The 26,606-nt window shown below is 32.7% G+C and overlaps 1 protein-coding gene across 1 annotated transcript; it reads right to left on the reverse strand.

Moving 5' to 3' along the window:
* Positions 1-5,516: 5,516 nt before the first annotated feature.
* On the reverse strand, positions 5,517-26,554 carry LOC143056708 (U2 small nuclear ribonucleoprotein A'-like). Its single transcript, XM_076229855.1, has 8 exons — positions 26,390-26,554; positions 18,641-18,681; positions 17,848-17,954; positions 17,036-17,161; positions 13,137-13,239; positions 12,454-12,600; positions 8,267-8,366; positions 5,517-5,576 (listed from the first exon to the last, which is right to left on the reverse strand). The coding sequence occupies exons 1-8, from the start codon at positions 26,469-26,471 to the stop codon at positions 5,527-5,529; spliced, it is 756 nt and encodes a 251-aa protein (XP_076085970.1). The 5' UTR covers positions 26,472-26,554; the 3' UTR covers positions 5,517-5,526.
* Positions 26,555-26,606: the final 52 nt, after the last annotated feature.

Below are 26,606 nucleotides of genomic sequence, written 5' to 3' on the forward strand. Positions count from 1 at the left end.
TTGCGTTCTATGATCTTGCTTTATATGTTTTTTTAACTTACCGGTTTGATTTCTAACAAAAAGTTTTTAAATACAAATAAGAATGGTTTGCATAAAAATTGCTTCCAGGATCCAGCAAAAGAAAGGAAATCGAAGCAAAACGGGTCAGATTTTATTGAGAAAAACATCCACGGTCACAATGTATTTAATGTTAATAATTTAAGGTCAAAGTACGGCCTTCAAGACGGAGCATTGGCTCACCTCGAACAGTAATCTCAGCTTGTTTTTGCATAAAATTGCTTCCAGGTTCAACCAATACTGATGTTTCTTAAAGTAAGGAAATCGAATGAAAAAGGGTCCTGATGAAGGTAAATCCAGAAAAGCGCTTCGGACGCAATAACTTATTAAACGTGTTGTTTTCCATTTTTTTTTAGCCATTTTAATGAGAGGAAATATCTGCGGGGGCTGTGCCCCAACCCCCTCTTTTAGGGGCTCATTCGGGGACCCTCAAACCCCTGCCTCCCCTGAATTCGAACCCTAGTTACGGCCCTATTTAACATGCAAGTTTTGCAAATGATTTAAAGTCGATGAACCCTAAATGAAGGTACATGGCTACAAAATCTTCATGGAAATGAGATGTGCCAATGACAATACAACTGCATACCAAATACCATGGACTTATAATACGTAGTTCCCTTTAAACAAACTTAAACACAAACAATAACTTGTTACTATGAAAAAGTTTCAAAGTCAACGAACCATGATAAGGGGGTGGGCTTGATGGAAACGATACTTACAAATATGTCAATGTCAAAGGATAAATAAGAGGGTATGGATAACCAGATAGACAGAACGACACTTCGTGTATCATTTTGGAGAGTACAGCTATGAGAGAAAAGACGATAAAAATCATTTTCTGGTATGTGGCAGTTTGAAAAGAATTCTATGTGAAAAGAACAAGACTGAACTTTTTTCAAAAAACAAATGGTCTGGGAAAAATTAAGACTGGAGCATGCTAACAACATGCACATCCATGTATTACGATTTGACAATATATAAAGTTTCGTGTAGAAACTTGTACGAGTTGCAATGACAAGATTGGTTCCGAAAAAAGTACAAATTGTTTTATCATATTTTATAATAGTCTAAAATAAGGACAACATATTGACAAAACGTCAAAAATATGCATGTCAGACGTAGAAGACTATACACATAACAACTTTAGGAGGGGTGTTTATGTTCTTCAAAACAGTATTATATCCGCGAAAATTCGAATGAATGATATGCTTTATATATAAAGTAGCTAAATATGCGTTCCTGTAACGACCAACGCTATTTTTTTTTTGCAAACATCATGGTCAGATTTCGGAAAATCATTAAGTTGTCAAAATTTATAGGTTTTTAAATATAAGATAATATGAAATTTCGTTTGTGTAAATTATGTTTACAAATGTACATAGATATACCATATCAAAATCAAATTTTTTGCAGAACTCACCCTACACATAAAAATGCAACGGCTTCTGGCAAATGTCTCGCAAGATGTCCAATGTCGGATTTTGTCGCTTTTTTGAAATACACTGTCATTTGCGATGTTATTTATTGAAAAATTAGATTTGTTGCATGCTAAATTGTTTTTTTTTTCCGTAATTGTACTTTGGCTCTACAGAACAGCTACATACTTTTTGACAATTTGCGTGGTCAAAACGACTTCGTTTTCAAAGAAAGGAAATTCTTGCAAGTTTGTCCACTGAACGATTTTAAAACGTTTTTAACGTTGTCGATTCAGGTCGCTATTTATATTGTGGATCATCTGTATATATTTCCCCAGATAACGGATTTATTGTATGTTGAAAGTCTTTAAAGAAATAAGATGAACATTATCAACTTGATGATTAATGATAAAATGAGGCCAAGGTCAGATGCACCCTACACACCTCACAATTATTCCATACACCAAAAATAGTCAACCTAGTATAGCTTAAAGTATCTGATGCACATACTTAACAAAGAAAGCTTAATATTCCAAAATTCCAAAAAAAAATGGATGGTGAAGGTCAGATTACAAATGCATTTACTACTTAGGCACTGAGCATTTGATTGTATAGGTAAGTGTGAATTGACCGACAAAACCTTCTTAACATTAGGCATCTATGCAAGATATTAAGCATACAGGTCTAATATAAAGTTTAATAAACATTGTTTATGCCACAGCTGCCCGATAATAATCGAAGGTCTCGTTTTCTGCAACTATCAACAATGATATTGCCATAAAAAAATAAAATGGGGAATGTGTCCATAGGGACCAGATGATGCCTCCGTTAGCATGTAATGCTATAACGGGACATAACTCAAGAACTGTAAAAGTGACGCTTCCGAAACTTGAACTTAAATGGAGTTTTGTGGTAAAAAGCATTGTATATACATTTCATTATATTAAGTTGAGACAAACTCGAGTTGGAGAACAGAAACATTGTTTTCATTTGTAAAGGGACATAACTCAAGAACGGTTATCAAAGTGCTTGTAAGCACTGAATCGTAAAGATTGCATTAATTTATCTGTAGGAACTCCGAAGTAAAATTGAATATTACATTGAGTATTAAAAGCGTTGGTTCAACCATTCTGGGCAAAGAAAGACAACTCCAATTCTAAAAGAAGATTTTAAAATATTTTTAGAAATGAAGGGTAAAAATTGCTTTAATTTATCAGTGGAAGGCAAAATTAAACATTGCATTGTATAAAGCATTGATTGTATTGATTCAACTATTGTCATCGACAAAGGAAGACAACTAGAATTCTACTGATTTAAAAAAACTTTTTGTAGTAAATGGAGAATGTGTCCTCATGGACACAGATGATGCCCCCATAAAAATACATTATAAAGGGACATAACTCAATAACGATAAAAGTACTAAATTTGTACTTGATCTGTGTTTTGATGTTATAAGCACTGTGTATAGGTTTCATAATGTTTGGTTGAGGCAAACTCGTTTGAGAACAGAAACTAAAAATTTTGCAATAATTTCATTTATAAAGGAGCATAACTCTAGAATGGTTAATGTGACACCACCAAAATTCAGACTTCATCTGTGTTTTGTGGTAGTAAGCATTGTGCATAAGTTTTATAAAATTTGTTCGTGGCAAACTGTTAGAGAACAGAAACTAAAAATTTTGGAGTTTTTCCATGTATAAAAGGGCACAACTCTTAAGAGGTTAGAGTTACTCTGCCAAAGTTCAAACTTGATCTGTATATTATTGAATAAGCATTGTGTATAAGTTTCATAACATTTGGTGAGGCAAACTTAAGTTAGATAATTGAAAGGAAAATCCAGCATTTTTCTTTAATGAAGGGGCATTACTCCAGAATAGCAAAAGTGACGGCACCAAAATTCAAACTTGAATTTTATTTTGTGGAAATAAGCATTTTGTATGTTTTCTAACATTTAGTTGAGGCAAACGAAAGTAAGGGAACGGAAAAATGTAATGCCCCCACTGCCACAGCAGGGACATAAAAAAAATCAGCAATACTTTTGAGTAACCTTTATTAAAAATTAACAAGACCATGTGACCTATCCCCTTGATCCGCCAACTGCTACACAAATCATACCCCTTTTAACTAGACAAGATAGATTTATACCCATTATTATTTTTTAAACACTTGGGCTTTAACCCGAAGCAGGCCTGACAGACTACAGGACTTTAACCTGAAGCAGGCCAAACAGACTACAGGGCAGACAGACTAAAGGACAGACAGACATAATGCTCCTAGGTGGGGCATTAAAATATGAAAATGTAGATTTTGTCATTCTGAGGATGTTATGTTCTATAATTAGCCATGGCAGCCCTATTTGTTGAGTGACTGGGAGAAAACTCACAAACTTTATACAACATATCCTAGGAACATTCACCCAAACTTTAGTTGAAATTGGTTCTGTAGTTCTAAAGAAGATCTTTGAAAAGGCTTAAGATGGACAACAGATTAAGGATGAATGACGAAGAGATGTCAAAAGCTCACATTACTGTTTAGGCATAATAAACTTAAAAGTAAAACATAAATAATAAGTCTAAAACACTTCTCAACCTTTATTACAATTTCAATTTTTGTGTACACAATTTTTGAATATATTCCAATGTCTATTTCAACCCAATGTGTAGTGTAATCTGTATCATATATTCTTATCAACAATTAATATCTGATACATAATCATTAATATTGCTTTATATATAGGTAATACTTGACCTCATTTCTTTCCAATTTATAACTTTCATGATTTAAAATAAATTTTGGAAAACGACTGTATACAATTACTTTATCAAGTTTATTCAAACTTTAACCACTAAGAAAAGAGAATTTTTCATTGAATATTTATAGCTTGACTATAAATTGGTGTTAAAACAAAGGTTTCTTGTTTCACTATAAAAAGAATTGTGGTAAAGAAGTTTGACTACTTCTTCTTCAAATTGGATCATAATTCAATAGCTGCCAGAGATTCGAAATTTATCTTCAATGTTGATCCCATTTTAGACCCATATGTACAAAGCACTAAGTTACCCTTTAAAAATAATGTTTAGGCTGTAACAACAGCTCATTTGAGGGAAATGTTCATTAACATGTACAAGTTGGCCTGGATTGCACCAATAAATTTATTCTTTTCTTGTTTCTGAAATTAGAAAGACAATAGAATGATAACATGTACTCTATAATCAAATAATAACAAATTACAATAAATTGCTTCATTTAGAGCAGCTGGATACGATTACAGAGGTCCAACCGCGAACAGTTGAGGCAAAAATGGACACAATATTCACGCTTGATATTGGTCAATACACTATGCTGTACTGAAAATTGACCCCCCCCCCCCCCAAAAAAAAAAAAATAAAAAAGATATTTTTACCCCCAACCTTCCTTTTGTGGTCATAAACCTTGTGTTTAAATTTCATAGATTTCTATTACTTATACTAAAGTTATTGTCTGTAAACCAAATGCCTTCACACAACAATGTGATACCAAAATATAACCGCAATTTTTGTTTTAATCTTGGAAACTGGCTAGACATCTTTTCCATTCATACAACCAACCTGAAAAATACTGGTATATAATCAATTTTACAAATACTACCAGCTCACCTTATTCATATCAGAAAAGAGGAAATGTGTTTCTAATATTTTTCTGCAAAATATGTATTATAATAAACAATAAAATTTCATTTTTCAGATTATAAATATTCCTTACAACTGCTATCTAAGCTTTTTTTATTAAATATAATAAGAAGCCATAAAAGTAGTCATGAAATTTTTTTCTTAATAATTGATTTGCATTTTTTTTGTTTTTGGAAAACATAAACACAAAATCTAAATAAACTTTTGCATGTTTATTTGAATGTTGCATTCACTTACGACAAATGGGTGATCCTATATGTTTTGATCATACATACTGACCCTATTAAAGACAGTATAATTACTCCTATATTTACCCTTACCCAGTTTATATTACGTTCCATTTAATAACAGTAGTTATTCCTATATTTACCCTTACCCAGTTTATATCACGTTCCATTTGCCACTTCCATATCTTCTTCCTCCTCCACAACTTCACCTACAAAGTAAATCAGTGTTACAAAAAAACATCTACAGAGGACAATACATGTCAAATGATGTGTTAAAACTACCGGTAGTCCTTTTTTTACTTCAGGTAAATTTTGAATCTAGTTTTTGATTTTATTCTCTCCATAAAACATGCACATATTTTCTGTATCAAAATGTAAGAAGATACCTGGCAGAAAATCTAAGTCCATTTAAAAGTAAAATATACGGAACCAGGTGCTCCGCAGGGCGCAGCTTTATACGACTGCAGAAGTCGAACCCTGAACAGTTGGGGCAAGTATGGACAAAAACATTCAAGCGTGATACAGCTCTGAATTTGGATTGTGATCAAATTTTTGACATTATATGGGTTTTTTACACAAAACAAATGTCAAGATTTTACAAATCAATTAAAGATTTCTTCTTCAAACTTATTTAAATCTAAAATTAAATAGTTGACACAGCATAGGTTTCTGACACAGAATGAATGAGGTCTAATGAACTTAATTTTTTTTTTGCCTTTGAGCAATTCACTATGCTGTTGAATATTAATCCTCTCAAAAAAATGTTTGAAGAAATTTTCTTTTTATTTATGAAATCTGAAATGGGAAAAATTTAACCCCCCCCCCCCATTTTTTTTCACATCCCCCTTTCCCTTTTTCCAAAACTGATATCAATTCAAATTTCTAATGGAGTTTGCAACAATAACTACTCTTTTAAATACATCATAAAATATAAAAATGTAAAATAAAGTGCTTGTTATCACTAAATGGTAAAGATTGGTTGGTAGTAAAAGTGAATATACATTGTATATTGTATAAAACAATGATTTAAGTTGATTCAACTACTATTCTGAACAAAGAAAGATAACTCCAATTGAAAATTTCTTGCTATTGTACAATATTGTGCAATTAGATATTTCTTGCTATTGCGCAATACTGTGCAATTGAAAATATTTGCTATTGCACAATACTGTGCAATTGAAGATTTCTTGCTATTGTGCAATACTGTGCAATTGAAAATTTCTTGCTATTGCACAATACTTAATATAATAATTTTGGGTCCTGATTTGAACCAACTTGAAAACTGGGTCCATAATCAAAAATCTAAGTACATGTTTAGATTCAGCATATCAAAAAAGCCCAAGAATTCATTTTTTGTTAAAATCAAACTTAGTTTAATTTTGGACCCTTTGGACTTTAATGTAGACCAATTTGAAAACGGGACCAAAAATTAAGAATCTACATACACAGTTAGATTTGGCATATCAAAGAACCCCAATTATTCAATTTTTGATGAAATCAAACAAAGTTTAATTTTGGACCCCGATTTGGACCAACTTGAAAACTGGAACAATAATCAAAAATCTAAGTACATTTTTATATTCAGCATATCAAAGAACCCCAAGGATTCAATTTTTGTTAAAATCAAACTAAGTTTAATTTTGGACCCTTCGGACCTTAATGTAGACCAATTTGAAAACGGGACCAAAACTTAAGAATCTACATACACAGTAAGATTCGGCATATCAAAGAACCCCAATTAAATCAAACAAAGTTCAATTTTGGACCCTTTGGGCCCCTTATTCCTAAACTGTTGGGACCAAAACTCCCAAAATCAAACCCAACCTCTTTTATGGTCATAAACCTTGTGTTAAAATTTCATAGATTTCTATTTACTTATACTAAAGTTATGGTGCGAAAACCAAGAATAATGCTTATTTGGGCCCTTTTTGGCCCCTAATTCCTAAACTGTAGGGACCTCAACTCCCAAAATCAATCCCAACCTTTCTTTTGTGGTCATAAACCTTGTGTTTACATTTCATTGATTTCTATTTACTTATACCAAAGGTATTGTGCGAAAACCAAGAATAATGCTTATTTGGGTCCTTTTTGGCCCCTAATTCCTAAAATATTGGGACAAAAACTCCCAAAATCAATCCCAACCTTTCTTTTGTGGTCATAAACTTTGTGTTAAAATTTCATAGATTTTTTTTCACTTTTACTAAAGTTAGAGTGCGAAAACTAAAAGTATTCGGACGACGCAGACGACGACGCCAACATCATACCAATATACGACCAAAAAATTTTCAATTTTTGCGGTCGTAAAAAAAATGGATATTTTACAAAATTTACTTCTGGATACTATCTTTTCATCATAAACAAGCTTCTGTCCAACTTTAGTACAAACCCAGGACAGTTTAAGAAAGTTACTAAAATTTCAAAAACTTTAACCACAGAGTGAATGTAATGTTTCCCCACAGAAAAACTAAGTCCATTTATAAATAAAATACAGAAAAAATGGAATTTTATTTTTACAAAAGTTACTTCTGGATACTATCTTATGATCATAAACAAGCTTCTGTCCAAGTTTGGTAGAAAAGCAGTATAGTTTGAGAAAGTAATTAAGATTTCAAAAACTTTAACCACAGGGTGAATATTTGTGGACACCACCGCAGACGACGACAGAATGTAGGATCGCTTAGTCTTGCTTTTTCGACTAAATTTGAAGACTCAACAAAAATGCTGATTGATACTACAAACTTTACCATTGTTATTGGGTATATTTCCCTTTAATTATCTCTTTCCTGATTCCTGGTATACGTTCCAATATTGAAGATAAAATTGAGAATGGAAATGGGGAATGTGTCAACAAGAGTTCATTTTACTTTCATTACTTCCCCCATCACAAGACCTGTCTTACCTCTAAGTCTTCGGATTTCTTTCCCTGGTATATGGCCCGTCTTCAACATCTGATTAAGTCTTTCCACTTCATCTAATGTTTTGGCATTTGCAATAGCATTCTGTAAAGGATATTTCATGTAATCAGTGTTATGGTTTTATAAGACATTCATTAACATGTATCAGCTTCTAGTTTATTTTAACACAGTAGACTTGTACAGTTTAAATATAATACGATGTTTATCGACAGGACGAGTTAATTTTTCTCGAAGTTTATTTACATTTAGAATTGACGGAAGTTACTTCCGGAAGGGAGACAACTCGAAACGATAATATGGAAGACTCCATTTCGCCTGAAGGGGTGTAGTTATACCTTAATGATGCGGAATACATTTATTTAAATTTAAATGATGCATATGATTTAAAATTATGCAACAAAAATAACCCTCAATAGCAGACATACAAAGAGAGGATCCCATGAGTTTTAAATTATTCAATTGAGTGGGGAATCCAGAGCAACCATTCAATCTATACATAGTTAATACCCCTTGAAGTCCAGAAAACTATACGCATGCGCATAATTACATAAACAAACCCTGGAGCAAGGACGTGTATTAAATTTTAATTAAACGACCTAGATGGTTCTCTATTTCTTTATGGAAGTACAATATCAAATACCAGTTTCATAACGGTGACATATAAGAAAAACTCCACTTCAGTTCTTATATGACAGAAATAGATTTATCGGAATTCAGAGAACTCGCGCATTTTTATCAAAACTGGGGACTTCCCTCTGACGTATTTCTAAATTTATAAAAACACTTAATATAAATACTGCTTAATTCTGATTTTCCGTGTTGTTAAAAACACGCATATAAGTAAAGGGAAATATCAAACATGAAGATTATGAAAAGAACATTATAGGAAAGTTGTTTAAGTTCAATCCCTTCGTTTTTTTTTTACCTTTTAAAGCAAGACAATCATAAGAATCTGAGATGTTCCTTAATGTTTAGAATAAAATGGCTGACGTGAGGGCATTGTCCTGAGCCACTGGTATAAGTCTACAGATTGCTTGAAAGCAATCGTATCCCAAAAAAATGACCTTATAAAAGATGTTATCCCCGGCTCAGTATATTTCTAGGATTTTGATTGGTTAACGCACGTTGTTACAAAACCCATAGCCCCTGAGTCATGTGAGTGTTGCTAACCCATATCCCCGAACGTAGCTACCCATTACATCGGGGAAATTCACGTGCTTTTATCTTAGGTCCATGGTTGTTCCTTATGAAATATCGAATTCTGTAGATTATCCATGATGTCTGTATAATTAGATACTTAATACACTAAAGATTTTATTATGTCGATTATTTGCACTCATTTTAGTAAATGCATCACTATTCTGCCACATTGTCAATGAATGGGACCTAGCTATGATGACCCATGTTGACGTCACACGTCTATGATGTAACTATCACAACTTTGAGCGCCAAATTCGACCCATTTCACTTTCTCCGTCTTCAGATTAAAAACGTTTTATATTTGTCTACCTGTAGGGTTATACCAAAGGTACACCCCGTAAAAAAAAATGTCGAACTCCTAAATTTCAATAAAAGTTTTTTAAATAATGAAAAAAACGTTGCTTTCACGTTACACTTTGTGGTCAAATTTCTCGAAAAATCACCAGATTTAGACTAAGACCAGGAATAAATTTGTTATCTACATTCATATCCGAAGATATGGATATTTTTTAACACCCTTCGGCTGCGCCTCAGGGTGTACTTGGATACTTTAGGATGTTAAAATATTCATATCTACGGATATGAACAGAGGAGATAATTTATATTCAAACATATAACAATATCCCCCGTGACCAAGATCATGGCAAACTTTTTTTAAATTATAAGTGTTATTGGTCTTGCGAGGAGAAACATATATGATGATATGAAATGGAGCATTCTGTCACTGTAAATTTAAAGAAAACCTTTGTAATTTATTTATACTCGTGGAAAAATAAGAAGTTGATATGGTTTAAATGTAAATTAAAAGGAATTAAACACAAGGCATTCACCTACAGGGGTCACCACACTTCAAAATTATAGGGAGAAGTCACTTCTCCCTGGCAGCCAAACAAGTGAAGGCCCAACAGGGAGACTTCAGGGAAAATCGACAGATCGCGTTTATACTTTTTATGAATAAAATTTTTTGTTACTTTTCTAATCATTTTTTCATGACAATTGCTTAGGAAGTACATTTTGTAAGTCCTTGTCTTGCCATGCTTGTAGTCTGAAATACTTTTTTATTTACATGTGGTCCTATGCAAATTGTCAAAAAATATCATGACATAAGGACCATAAGTTAGTAACATAAGAGCTATGTTTATTCTGGTAGGTCTGAATGAATTGAAGATTTGACCTGGATCAAATTATGCTGCATTTCAAAGATTTTAAAATTAAACCAAGTCCAAGAACCTTTTAAAACAAAAATGATAATCAATTAAGAAAAGTTAAAATACGGTTTCACTGTCTTTCATAGCTAAGATCATGATTCAAAATGCATTTGTTCTTAAAATAATATTTAATAAGAATTCAGAGAGAAAACTGTTTGACATGTGTTGAAAACGTAAAGTAAAACTGTTAATTTCAAATCGTGTACATGTAAACGCACACATTTGCGGTATTTTTATGGAAATGCCGATTTCCAAAATCAAGTTGCTGTTAGAAATGTATGTTATTGATTCTAAAACACTTCACGAGTGTTTAAATATGACTAAATCACAAAAAGTAACATCGAAAAAGTCGTAAATCAAAAACAAATACGGTGCGATCCATGTCAAAAATTCTTACTTTATATTTTTCAAAAATATACGACTTTGGAAGTAAATATTGCCGTTCAAATTAATGAGCAGATATTCATTGAAATACTGTTTAAAGGACCTTTAGCTGAAACAAAGCACATGTATCAGTCTGTAAAACAAAATCCTGAACAAAAAACCGACTGCGTATTGTAGTTTATAATTGTTGTGCTGGTTCCCGGCAGTGTACTAAACTACATACGTAGTAAAAATACAAGCGAATACCAGTTGATAATATTCCGTTTTTGAAAAGAAATCTGAATTTTTTTATGGGACATCACATTTTGTCAGTAAATATAAGAACATAAAAATTAATAGTGCATTTCAATATGGATAAGGTAAATGATGAGAGATGAAAAGATGAAATGGCGCCATCTACAATTTTCAATAACAAAGATGGCGGACAATAAACAATCATAACAAAATCCAGATTTTTCTTTTTTCTTGCTTATAGTACACCCGGGCATGCAATTTTTACGTTGATGTATGATACTATCGCGGAGAAATCAGTTCTGAATTGGGGGAAACATGCTTTGTATTTCAATACCTTATTGGTCGTTTACGTTTGAATCGAGAATTTCTCAAAAATCATGAGGCAACATTGGGGAATTTTACTGAAAATCGAGGGCGACATAAACTTCTCCCTGGAGCTTCTCTAGAGCGAAGTGGGGAGACCTAGAGCGACTTTGTCGCTCACTTCGCCTGGTGTGGTGACCCCTGCCCTATTACAAATAGGTTCTGATTATAATGAGATTTCTGTACTGAACAAACGTCATGATAATATTGGCAGCTAAAACATAATATAGAGCATGAAAGTTTCTATGTTTCCTAATACTTTATCTATCCATGTTAATTTTATTATAAAGATTAATCAGTACTGCTTTTTTAAACTTGCCAGAGACATTACAGATATAAAAATATTAAAACAAAAAAACAAGAATGTGTCCAAAGTACACGGATGCCCCATCTGCACTATCATTTTCTATGTTTAATAGACCGTGAAAATGGGGGAAAATCTCCAATTTGGCATTAAAATTAGAAATATTATATCATAAGGAACATGTGTACTAAGTTTTAAGTTGATTGGACTTTAACTTTATCAAAAACTACCTCGACCAAAAACTTTAACCTGGGACAAATGGACGAACAGACGAACGAACGAACATACAGACCAGAAAACATAATCCCATAAATGGGGCATAAAAATTTGGCAAGAATTATACATGTGAGAAGGTTTACAAGAATGCTCCGTATTTTTTGTCCCCAACAAAGCTCCATGCTGGTGAAAACAATGACCTTTGTTAAAAGATTGAAATGACGATTTCATGCATGCATACAAATATTTATAAATAATGTACCTTTATTAACTCCACATCCTCTTTTGAAGGACCCGTCCTTTCTACCAACTTTTCCCCAGGAACAAATGTTTTACTTCTTTTCCCAATGTCCTGTGCTCTTTCTTGACCCTTCCTTCCCTTAAACATTTTGGTTGCTGCTTCTCTTTCCTACAACAGTAAATAATTACTTAATGATTGAATGTTGTATCACACGGAAATGAGAATCAAATGATTGGTAGTAAAGTGATATGTTTCTTACAACAGTTAAATAAAGCAAACAAATAAAATAGCTTTATATAATTCAAGCAACCTTTTGCATTACTTTTAATACTTACTATAGTCATTTTGTTTATTATTTGGAGAATAAAGACATTCACATGTTTATAATTTGTATTCCCAACTTAATTTTCACCAATATCTATCATGTCTATTATGCTTACCCATTTATTCTCATGAAATCTAGTTTGAAGGCTTCGGTGTAAATCAACTACTTTATCAACAGTTATTTTTATGCTCAAGTATTTACTCTAGCTGTTCTTGAAATAAACACTCCCATCTCTTGTTTTTAACTTTTTTTTTTAAGGCCTGTAAAGCATATATCTTGTTTGATTGTGAAATATAGGATCTGAATGGTTATACTTTAAATACTTAATAAACATTGATAAAATATCTCATAGGTGGAGTAAAGTCACTATAGTATGTACCTTTTGTTTAATTCTTTGGAAATCTAAAACTCTTAATTGAGGTATTTTAAACACTATGTATAATCTGTAATGTTTCTTTGTTGTGACAGGGTTTCGTAATAAACTGAAAAAGAGAAAAAGATCATATCAATTCTGTATACTTTATTCTCAACTGAGTGTTCTGTCATCAAATGAAATTTTTTGTACTTTTCATTGATGATATGAATGAAAGGAGATTGAGAATTTACAAGTGTTTCAATAAAACAGTAACCCAACAACAGAGAAATTAGAAATACATCTAATGGTCAATGTATAGTTTCATTAGACAAGTGCCTATGAATTGTTCAACAAAAGTATTTGTCTATGTTAACCTTCTTAATATGTTTGTGCCTATCTGAAGTAATAAATCTTAGTAGTAATCATTTGCCTTTTTTAAATCATTTAATGATCATGGTTTCATTTTTTTAATGTTTTTTGTCAATGCTTTTCCATCTCTTTGTCACCTTAAATCAACTGCAGGGACTAAACTTAACGCTCGCCCAGTCGCCCAAGGCGACCAGATTTTCCGCTGGGCGAATATATTTAGTCATCCTGATCGCCCAGCTGGCGACTGTAAAAAATTTGAAGTAAATCCCATTTGTACCCTTTCCCCCGCGATATTAACGAAGACTGTTCCCAAAAGAAAACCTGTTTTGTCTTTTCAAAGCGATATAGTAACATAGAATATTTCCGAAAACCAGTAGGTTCTTTCTAATAACCTTAACCCAGTCGAACAGCTATGTTTTCAATCCGAAGTGACGATATGTCATATTCTCAGATCTGCAGTGACATCACAACATGTAACTGACCAATCAATGATTAGAATTTGTGTAATGTAAACAATGTTGAGAGGTGATGCGAATAAGAATCCTCTAGACTTTCCATAGACTTCAATGCAAATTAATTTAATTGATATATATTGTTACCAGTTGAATATAGTAATTTTACTCTTTTAATATTGTTAAAGACACTATGTAATATCTCCATTTTGATTTTTAACATACTATAACCTCTGGTTAAAAAATAATTGGCAACATAAATAATCAGTAATCACCTTCAAATAGATGAAAAATCTAGAGGATTCCTGTTCGCATCACCCCCTGAAAAATGTAAATGCCACGATGTCCGGATCTGAGAATACCTCCTTCAATCAGCATGTTTTCTTAACTCTGCTAAATTTTCTACGATTATTTCATTATTGAATAGTGTTTTCTTCTAAACTGTTCAATAAGCATCGCGAAAGGGATGTTTTCTAATTGTCCTTGGAGTCATTACAAGCCTGTGTTAGATGGTAACTTGTCCCTGAATCGCTAATTACAAAAAATACTTAATGTAAAAACGAAACGCAAAGTCTCGTAAATAAATATCCCAATATTAAGTTTGATATCCAATCTTCAATTTAAACTTATTGCAAAATATATTTTGATCAACACTATTAGAGGATGGCTTGGATTGAGATAGTATTTATTAAAAAAAAACAGCCAGATTGTCAGGTCAACAGGAAGTTGAAAAAAATTAAAGGGAGATAATTTTGGCAGGAAATAACCTAAAATAAATATTGTCAAATCTTATAACACATTTCTGGTGGCAATAATTTAAATATTATAAGCTTTATTAAAAAAACTGTTTTGTTTCATACCATGAACACACATTTAAAGAAGAATCAGAGAAATTTGTATTTAAATATAAACAATACTGTACTTCCTGTTTTACTTCTTGTATTTATGATCCTCCTTACATGGGGGCACTTATAAAATGCTTTTAATTTTAACAATTATGGGGAAAAAAGTAACAGTTCTAAGCTTCTGCAATATATGCAATGTATTGTTGCATCAAAATAATATGATCCACTCCCATCTGACCTGTTTTACTTATAAAACTCCTAACTTAGGAGCACTAGCACCCTTCTGCCCTGAGATTCAAGCAGGAACAATGTTAGTAAGAATTTAAAAAGTTATTTTGAGTTTTATTTTCATTTAGTCTTTTTGTATAAAGATTGGTTGGGCTCCTTAGATTTCAACTGGGCCCCTGTAAAAAATATCTTAGGGGCCCAGCTGGCCCCTAGACAAAAACAGTTAAGTTTAGTCCCTGAACTGATTCATAAGTCCATTATTTTTTTTCATTATATATTCATTTCAGAATTAAAGGGGTGTGATGAATTCATTAACAACAAAATATACAAAATAAATTATTTGGAATATATAACAATTGGCAATGAATAATTCCCCCCCCCTTTTTTTTTAACCATTGAGACATCTATTATATATAAGTTACCTGAGCTAGGTCAGTGATTTGAGGGATCCAAGGGACACCTTCTAAAGACAGGTCACTGATTTTAGGGATTCAAGAGAAACAAATCTGACAGCGATTTGAAGGATCCAAAGGACATCTACCCGAGATAGGTCAGAGATTTCAGGGATACAAGAGACTTTTCTGAAACCTACCCGAGATAGGTCAGAGACTTGAGGGATCCAAAAGACTTTTCTGAAACCTACCTGAGATAGGTCAGTGATTTGAGACAAGAGACTTTTCTGACACCTACCTGAGATAGGTCAGTGATTTCAGGGATACAAGGGACTCCTAACTGAGATTGGTCAGTGATTTCAGGGATCAAAGACACTTTTCTGTCACAAACCTGAGATAAGTCAGTGATATGAGGGATCCAAGAGATTTTTCTACCTGAGACAGGTCAGTGATTTGAGGCAAGAGACTTTTCTGACACCTACCTGAGATAAGTCAGTGATTTGAGGCAAGAGACTTTTCTGAAACCTACCTGAGATAGGTCAGTGATTTCAGGGATACAAGAGACTTTTCTGAAACCTACCTAAGATAGGTCAGAGATTTGAGGGATCCATGAGACTTTTCTGAAACCTACCTGAGATAGGTCAGTGATTTGAGGCAAGAGACTTTTCTGAAACCTACCTGAGATATAGGTCAGTGATTTCAGGGATACAAGAGACTTTTCTGAAACCTACCTGAGATATAGGTCAGTGATTTCAGGGATACAAGAGACTTTTCTGAAACCTACCTGAGATAGGTCAGAGATTTGAGGGATCCAAGCGACTTTTCTGAAACCTACCTGCGATAGGTCAGTGATTTGAGGCAAGAGGCTTTTCTGACACCTACCTGAGATAGGTCAGTGATTTCAGGGATACAAGGGACTCCTAACTGAGATTGGTCAGTGATTTCAGGGATCAAAGACACTTTTCTGTCACAAACCTGAGATAAGTCAGTGATATGAGGGATCCAAAAGATTTTTCTACCTGAGACAGGTCAGTGATTTGAGGCAAGAGACTTTTCTGAAACCTACCTGAGATAGGTCAGTTATTTCAGGGATACAAGAGACTTTTCTGACACCCACCTGAGATAGGTCAGTGATTTGAGGCAAGAGACTTTTCTGACACCTACCTGAGATAGGTCAGTGATTTGAGGCAAGAGACCTTTCTGATCCCTACCTGAGATAGGTCAGTGATTTGTGGCAAGAGACTTTTCTGACACCTACCTGAGATAGGTCAGTGATTTCATGGAACCAAGAGACTTTTCTGACACCCACCTGAGATAAGTCAGTGATTTGAGTTAAGAGACTTTTCTGACACCCACCTGAGATAGGTCAGTGATTTGAGGCAAGAGACTTTTCTGACACCCACCTGAGATAGGTCAGTGATTTGAGGCAAGAGACTTTTCTGACACCCACCTGAGATAGGTAAGTGATTTGAGGCAAGAGACTTTTCTGACACACACCTGAGATAGGTCAGTGATTTGAGGCAAGAGACTTTTCTGACACCCACCTGAGATATGTCAGTGATTTAGGCAAGAGACTTTTCTGACACCCACCTGAGATAGGTCAGTGATTTGAGGCAAGAGACTTTTCTGACACCCACCTGAGATAGGTCAGTGATTTCATGGAACCAAGAGAATCCAAATCTCCTAATTCTTGCATACTGTTATTTGATAAGACTAATGTTTCAAGACTTTGTATACTTTCTGCTAATGTATCCGATATTCTCCTGAAAAAAAGGCAAAAGATAATTAACAGTCTTGTTAACAGATTAAAAACTATCTATAGTACTAACAGAGTAATGAAATTTGTAAAAGACTATTTTCATGGTCTATTTCATCCATCAGAATGACTGTTCACTCATGCATAATTATGGAACAGACTAGATATTGTGTTTAATTTATGACACTCCATGTATGAGAACACACCAAAAACAAACGAAAAATGAAAATAGTGCTCAGTGTACTTCATATCAGTCACAATTAATCCCTCAATTATGTTTCAGTTTATGAACAAAGCTATCAAGACCATTGAAGCAAGGTGTTTGGTGTAAACAACAGAAATGAGAACACAAGTTTTATTACATCTGCTTTATGATTTCAAATTTCAATATGGAAATTCATTGAGACTGAAAATATGAATTATTATAATACTTGTAAGACTTAAAAGGTGAACTTTTATTAATTCATTGTTTGTTTGTGCTGTTGCTTTGCTTTTAAATAATTTCATCTTCCACACATTTCTTTTCATATATCTTCATTGCATTGTTGAATAATTTCAATTTTTAAACACGTGTTAATTTTGCTTTGACTCATCTGAGAATGGATTTGCTATTAATTGTAACTTATGATACTAAATTTAGTTTTACAGTATTGACACATTTGAATGGTGTATATGTCATTTAAAACTACTTACGCTACTCTGTTATTGTTGACTAACAAACATTTGAGTCTTTTGAGCAGTGGGAATCCATCCAATTTCCTGATATCATTGTCTGATAAATCTATTGTATCAAACTGGTCCTAAAAAACACAACAATATACATGTACTTTTAAGAGGAGAAAGTTTTTGAAAAATGTTAACTTTAAATTGTCAATTTTCAAATGTATTATAATAATCTGGTCTCAAAAAAACACTAATATACATTGAACATGGTAAATGCCGGTTATTAGCATAGACTATTTCGTAGACAAAATTATGCATTTAAGGGGAGTGATTGTATCTGAATGTCAAATTAAGGAGTCATTGTATCTGAATGTCAAATTAAGGAGTCATAACAGTCAAGGGAATACAGAAAGAAAGATGAACAGCCGTAATCCACTAACAACATATTGAATGATGATTAAAAGATATATGTCTGGTCTATTATTGCTCTTCATGAAGTTTAACACATTTTGTTTTAGTTTATACTTTAGTATAATACTGTAGTTTTCTTTACCTTGGATACAAAAAAAGACCCAATTGTTCTGAAAAAAGATTGGTTTCTATGACCTGTATGATCAATGTACATGATTACGCTTTGTACCCAGACACAACAGCCATTTTGATCTTGTTTTTCAAATAATCTTGATTCCCTTTTAATTAATTCTTTGTACAATAATGTTTTACATATAAATAAATGGATCTTTAGTTACACAAATCTCTAAAAATGTTTTTTTGTTTAATTTGTTTGGTTGCTTTTTCATTTTTTTTTCAATCTGATACATACCAAAGTAGCTCCCAAATTTTCAATAACTGGAATTTTGTAACCTGAAATTATAAGGAAAACTATGTCTGTAGTTATTTTCATAAGAATGCAGGGTACAATCATTTTGTTCCCACAATGTACAATCTGTGGTTTGTATAAAAATTTCAATTACAGACAAAGATAAATGTTCAAAACTAAACAATATTTGATATTCAAATAGGATAGGAATATGATGTTTATAATGCAAATAATGGATCAAACATTAACCAAACGCAATTTCAATCATACCTTTATGAAGCAGCAAGTTTTCAGAAAAATTAAATGTTTTGATGTACTCTCAAGTAACTAGTTACAAAGGGACAGTTTCATGAATAGGTATAAATGAATCAAAAAGTGAGAGCAGTAAAAAACCAGGTGCTCCACAGGGCGCAGCTTTATACGACCGCAGAGGTCAAACCCTGAACAGTTGGGGCAAGTATGGACAAAACATTCAAGCGTGATACAGCTCTGAATTTGGATTGTGATCAAATTTTTGACATTACATGGTTTTTTTTTTACACAAAACAAATGTCAAGATTTTACAAATCAATTAAAGATTTCTTCTTCAAACTTTATAAATCTAAAATTAAATAGTTGATCATGACACAGCATAGGTTTCTGACACAGAACGAATGTGGTCTAATGAACTTAAAAGTTTTTTTTTGCCTTTGAGCAATTCACTATGCTGTTGAATATTAATCCTCTCAAAAAAATGTTTGAAGAAATTTTCTTTTTATTTATGAAATCTGAAATGAGAAAAATTTAACCCCCCCCCCCCTTTTTTTTCACATCCCCGTTTCCCTTTTTCCAAAACTGATATCAATTCAAATTTCTAATGGAGTTTGCAACAATAACTACTCTTTTAAATACATCATAAAATATTAAAATGTAAAATAAAGTGCTTGTTATCACTGAATGGTAAAGATTGGTTGGTAGTAAAAGTGAATATACATTGTTTATTGTATAAAACAATAAAAAAAACTTCATCAGCAACATTTTATATTGGCAAATTTCCAATGAAGTTATTTACATAAAGTTATTGGCAAATAAAAATAGAAAATGACATCATAGTCATGTCTGGCAAATGTCCAACATACATTATCTAAAAACATTTTAGATAAGATAAGGAAAAAAAGCTTCATCAGCAACATTTTATATTGGCAAATTTCCAATGAAGTTATTTACATAAAGTTATTGGCAAATAAAAATAGAAAATGACATTATAGTCATGTCTGGCAAATTTCCAACATATATTATCAACTACTATTCTATACAAAGAAAGATAACTCCAATTGAAAATTAATTGCTATTGCACAATATTGTGCAATTAGATATTTCTTGCTATTGTGCAATACTGTGCAATTGAAAATTTCTTGCTATTGCACAATACTTGATATGGAATCCTGATTTGGACCAACTTGAAAACTGGGCCCATAATCAAAAATCAAAGTACATATTTAGATAAAGCATATCAAATAAGCCCAAGAATTTAATTTTTGTTAAAATCAAACTTAGTTTAATTTTGGACCCTTTGGACCTAAATGTAGACCAATTTGAAAACTGGACCAAAAATTAAGAATCTACATACACAGTTAGATTTGGCATATCAAAGAACCCATTTATTCATTTTTGATGAAATCACACAAAGTTTAATTTTGGACCCCCATTTGGACCAACTTGAAAACTAGGCCAATAATTAAAAATCTAAGTACATTTTTAAATTCAGCATATCAAAGAACCCCAAGGATTCAATTTTTGTTAAAATCAAACTAAGTTTAATTTTGGACCCTTTGGACCTTAATGTAGACCAATTTGAAAACGGGACCAAAAATTAAGAATCTACATACATAGTTAGATTCGGCATATCAAAGAACCCAAATTATTCAATTTTTGATGAAATCACACAAAGTTCAATTTTGGACCCTTTGGGCCCCTTATTCCTAAACTGTTAGGACCAAAACTCCCAAAATCAAACCCAACCTTCCTTTTATGGTCATAAACCTTGTGTTTAAATTTCATAGATTTCTATTTACTTATACTAAAGTTATTGTGCGAAAACCAAGAATAATGCTTATTTTGGCCCTTTTTTGGCCCTTATTTCCTAAACTGTTGGAACCAAAACTCCCAAAATCAATCCCAACCTTCCTTTTGTGGTCATAAACCTTGTGTCAAAATTTCATAGATTTCTATTCACTTAAACTAAAGTTATAGTGCGAAAACCAAGAAAATGCTTATTTGGGCCCTTTTTGGCCCCTAATTCCTAAAATGTTGGGACCAAAACTCCCAAAATCAATCCCAACCTTCCTTTTGTGGTCATAAAGCTTGTCTTAAAATTTCATTGATTTCTATTCACTTTTACTAAAGTTAGAGTGCGAAAACTAAAAGTATTCGGACGACGACGACGCCAACGTGATAGCAATATACGACCAAAAAATTAAAATTTTTGCGGTCGTATAAAAAACCAATTGTATGTGACACCAAGTCAATTTTTTTGTGATTTATACTTGTTTCATCCTCATATACATCTGACAGTAAACTTGAACAGTAATGACTATCGATAAAATACAGTAAAGACTATTGACAAATGATCTTAACCACCTCAGTATCATCATGATCATGAGGAAAAGTTGCTTCTCTTTATGAAACTGATAGGCAAAAGTCGTGTGACTTAAAAGAGAAGTGAATGTTGGGTCACTGTCCTCTAATGTTACATTTCCACTCATCAGAAACTATGTTGATAAACTAAAAAGCGATAAATAAATCATCATTTAACAAATCACGCTGAATAAAAGGTCTGCTGTTCTACCCCAGTTATTAAAAATAGAAAAACCATGATTTATTTATACATGCCATCTTGTCCCACTTATTAAAGTCAGTCTACTACGCTAGTAAAGACTGTTCTTACATTCATGAAAAAGAACGCATTCTCATAGAATTATATGAAACTGATAGGCAAAAGATGTGAAACTTAAAAGAGAAGAGTATGTTGGGTCATTGTCCTCTAATGTAACATTTCCACTCATCACTCAGAAACTATGTTGATAAACTAAAAAGTGATAAATAAATCATCATTTAACAAATCACGCTGAATAAAAGGTCTGCTGTTCTACCCCAGTTATTAAAAATAGAAAAACCATGATTTATTTATACATGCCATCTTGTCCCACTTATTAAAGTCAGTCTACTACGCTAGTAAAGACTGTTCTTACATTCATGAAAAAGAAAGCATTCTCATAAAATTATAGGTTTGCCAACACGTCCAACTGTTAAATTTAATAAAATTGTTATGAATACCTTAGAAATGCATCTTAGTTTTTTAAAACTCTTTTCTTTTGGTTGAAAGAAAGCAGAAAGATGAATTAGTGTTTCTGTGAAGGACGATGTAATTGACTATTGTGACTGTTTATGATGGGTTTTTTCCTGGTTAATATAATCACTGTTTTACAAAATAAGTGGATAATCATTGGTGTTCACATAATTTTATTTTGTTATGATAGGTTTGCAGTGCAAACTTTGCACAATAAGTCAATAATACAAGCTTAAGCACTGGCATGATTACACAAAATAAAATACTAAATGAAATATCAGGACTAGACAGTGTTCTCCCCAGGATTTTGGGATAGCACCAGGGTAACGCGTGTTGAAATGATTTGTACAATATGTCGTGTCGCGTTGCATCGCTTATTTTTTCTTCTTGTTAGTTTTTGTGCCATTACCTTTTTGTCTTTTGTTTTGTTTACTGTATGACTTTGGGTAAAAAAAAATACAAAAAGTAAATCAAACAGTTTGTATACTTTAATATCTTTTAAGAATAAATAACAGAAAGCACTTTTAGTCTCTAACTAGTCACTTTTTATACTTTGATCAAGCCAATTTGTCCTTATACTTGTATAGTTACACTACACATTCCCCATTTTTGTTAGATTACACCATAACAATTAACGTTAAACAAGATTAAATTTTAATGTAGAACCGTTAGTAAATTAAATACTATTTTCCATAGCTTTAGACATGATTCTTTTAGACATCAATAAAATTATTATTAAAATCATTATTGTGTTATTTCATGATGGACATGAAAAGTATACTTATATTATCTATGTGGACACTTGTGACAGGTTGTCATGTCTAGCTGAGTTCCAATCATTGTAAATTTATTTTGTAAAAGTTAATCATTAAACTTCTTTAATACTCTTCAGCTATATATATGAAATGGATGTTTTCATCAACATACAGCCGTAGCTCAGTCAGTAGATGTATAAATGGATATACTACCTATTTAATATAATATGTTTGTGCTTTAATAAAAGTATGATTGTCAAAAATAATTTGCAATATATTTTTGTTGGTATATTCAAAGAAAGTTTTTATCCTTGAGGTAACATCCTTATATAATTTTGCATTCAATTTGTACTTTATTTCTATTTCAAATGATGGATATTATTTTAGGAGCACATTGTTGTAATAAGCTAAATCAGGGGAAGTAACTCAAATTTTAAAAATACGCAAATCATTTATGACCAAAGGCTGGAGTAATAGAGTTATTAACAAATGTCTGCTTGTCCCTCAAAAGTCTCATAAGTCTGTGATCATTAAGTTATGATCTCTTAATTAATTAAAACACAAGAGTCATGTACATCGATTAAATCCAATCAAGGTTAACCTCAAAAGGTAAATCGATCACGTGGTGTAAACAATCTTCTTGTCAGAACTGGATTGAACTGGTTTGAACTGGTCAATTTTCATCTGAAATGTTATACCCCACGGAAAGGTTTACCGTTATATGATTTTTTTTACCGATAATTTTAGCACCACGGTGAAAAATTATACATCGCGGCAAGACCGATACCACCACGGTAGAAAATTATACATCGCGGGCCCGTGGTCCTTTAAGGGCCTGGGGAGAACACTGCTAGAAACAAGACCACACAACTAAATCACCCAGTGCGGACTTGTATATAAATTGTACATATTTGTATGATATTGATAATTCTGGATAGTGGAGGGTTATTTTAATATTGTACTCTACCAAGAGGTTGTCCTGAAGGACAAAGAAAGATTCAGCAGTAAAGTAAGATGACATACCATAGACAAGTTTTCATCAGTGGGGTGAGTTGGCTGACCTTTAAACATATATATCAGTGCTCCAGCTAGAATTCAAAAGGGGCAGGGTGCCAGTGGAGGGCAGGGTACTTTTTTATGATAGAAGGCACTGCTCATTTCTTTTGTCTACGTCCCTGCGTGTATCACAAGTTCACATATGTTTTTACTGTATATATTGTCAATAAAGATGCACAAGTTGTTGTTATGATTATTTATTCTATAAAATTTGCATAAGAAAAGTCATTCATACTACATGTTCATATAACATGACAATACACATTCATACTATTAACCAAAAGAGGCAAAATAAACTTAATATTCTCCCCCACCCCCTCTCCTTCCAAAAAAATGAACATAAACTAAACATCTCATAGTTTACCATACATGTAGATGACAGAGTAGTTGTATTTCAAAATTTTCATCTAGAGCTTGGCCCTCAAAACTTTTTTTATTGTTTGTGTTTAGGAATATATTATTTAGTGTAGCTTCATCATGTTGATTTGTGATGAGAGTTTAACTACCCACTTCCATTTTTGTAAGTTGATAGCTTGACACCATTCAAACAATTATTCTATACATATTTCTTACTTGAGAATGTATAAAACATGGATTGCCAAAAGTATGATTATCAAAAATAAATTGCAATATATTTTTTTTGTATGTTCAAAGACAGTTAGTATCCTTAAGGTAACATTCTTATATAATTTTGTATTCAATTGGTTATTGTTTCCTATTTTTAGTGCTAGATAATATTTTAGGAGCACATGACAATTTTGTAATAAACTTTTTCCGGGGAAGTAACTCCAAAATTAATTTCCAACATGTTTACGTCTGCTTTGTCACTCACAAGTTGAGATGGACGATGTTTCTGTGAAGGCAAAGTTGATTACTTCAATTCAATTCTAAATTCATGAAAGTATTCATTCATACACTCTTCCATTGTGACTTGGAGATCGAAAAGAAAATGCCGACACATTCATCATATTTATGACAAAAAGGTACATTGTCTTAATTAAATTAACTAGTAATTAACACCTTTGAAGTCTTATCCACAATAATTGATTGTAATGACATGATTAATCTCGTTACCTGGGGGCAATCACCAGGTGTCATATGTGTAATTTAACTTCTGATAAGAAATCGATGAAACAAAAGGCAATTTTACCAAAACGGCACAAGGGTATTTTAGAAAACGGTGTCAGGGCAGAAGGGCGCGACTGAAGGCACACAGGGCGTGGCGCCCTTCTATTTTGGGCTAACGAGACCACTGTATATATTCTCCAGGATTATATCCTTTTTATATAAGTTGGGAGAGTTTGTAGACCAGTGTGTCCATTTTAAGTGGGGAGATAATTTAAAAAGTGTGGCAATTTGATGAAAAAGTGAGACGATTTAGTGATGAGACAATATTTTTGGTGTGGAGTATGTGTATTGTTTCACAGGAGTTTGAAGTCAAAATGCCAAAATCGATGGGTCACTGTGAAAACTGTCTAATAATGAGAAAATAAAGGTTGGCAGGTAAGTGAAACTTACATAAATGAAGAGATAAATGAAAAATGAACAGATTGATGCCCAATTTATATAATTCCAAGGCCGTCAGTCGGCACCAGAAGCGACGAAGCAGCGCATCTATTTTGGGTGGGCAAATATCCACTTTTTGATATGGGACGAGCTCTGACGTCCCAAGCTTGTCTGGCAAAACAGCCGTTGGACGTCAGAGTAATCTCGGACTAATTTTTACCCCCTTATTGATAGGATTTCAAACTCCTGTCATTGTTTACACAAGAAATTTATCAAAACCAAAAGAATCTACTTCGACCAATTTTGTATGAATCTACGCTTCGAAAAGATACAATCGCAAAAACTAAATTGCCTTAACAAAATACTGATTAGACAAGTTATGAAAAATTATATTATTTTGTTGTGTTTTTGACAAACTCTGTCATTGTGCAGGTTGGGAACAAACCCTCTATATGGTGATTATACCTGTATAGAGGGATAATCCTTCTATAGAGGGGTAAATTTATCCCTCTATAGAGGGGTATTTTTGTTTAGACTGGATTTAAATCAAAATAGGGCAGAATGACATTCTCTACTTATTATGGCATTAACCTGGAACAGTTGATGCACCAATTGATGTACTTAATTTAATATGCACATGCCCAGTTTGATGCTTATCTGACTAAATATAAAATCTATTGTTCACCATGATTGAAAGCTGATGATCAGGTAAATTCTACTCACTTATGCCTCACTGAACAGAATTTCTATTGTTAGATTTAACATGAAATTTAAAGGTCAACTATTCCCTTTGTTGTTGATCAGGTGTTCAGATAGGTATACAATAGATTGCAAGTTTTGTCACTTTAGCAGAAAACTGGTTATCCCAATTTTTAGTAAAGTGCATATGTTGATGCATATAATGCTAGAGATTATAGCCAATATAACTAGAAAATGCCATTCTGCCCTAATTTGCTTTAAATCCAGTGCAAACGAAAATACCCCTCTATAGAGGAATAATTTTATCCCTCTAAAGAAGGATTATCCCTCTATATAGGTATAATCACCATCCAGGGTGTTTGTTCCCAACCTGTTGTGATCTTTTACGATTCGAGACAGTCAGTTTACCTCTGAGATCAAGTTCTCTATCTCGAACTGGGTTTGTATATTGTGCAGATTGTTCAATCAATTCAGCTGTTAGCTTAACCATGGTGTTTCAGTCTTTTTATTTAGTTTTATTTAGATTTTAGTACGCCATGCGTCTGTTCATCTGCGCATGCGATTGTGGAAGTAGTTTAATTTGAAAAACTAATGCGATCAGCCATGTATAGTATCCGGAAACTGG

This window comes from Mytilus galloprovincialis, chromosome 1 (assembly GCF_965363235.1).
Source record: "Mytilus galloprovincialis chromosome 1, xbMytGall1.hap1.1, whole genome shotgun sequence".
Lineage (NCBI taxonomy): Eukaryota > Metazoa > Mollusca > Bivalvia > Mytilida > Mytilidae > Mytilus > Mytilus galloprovincialis.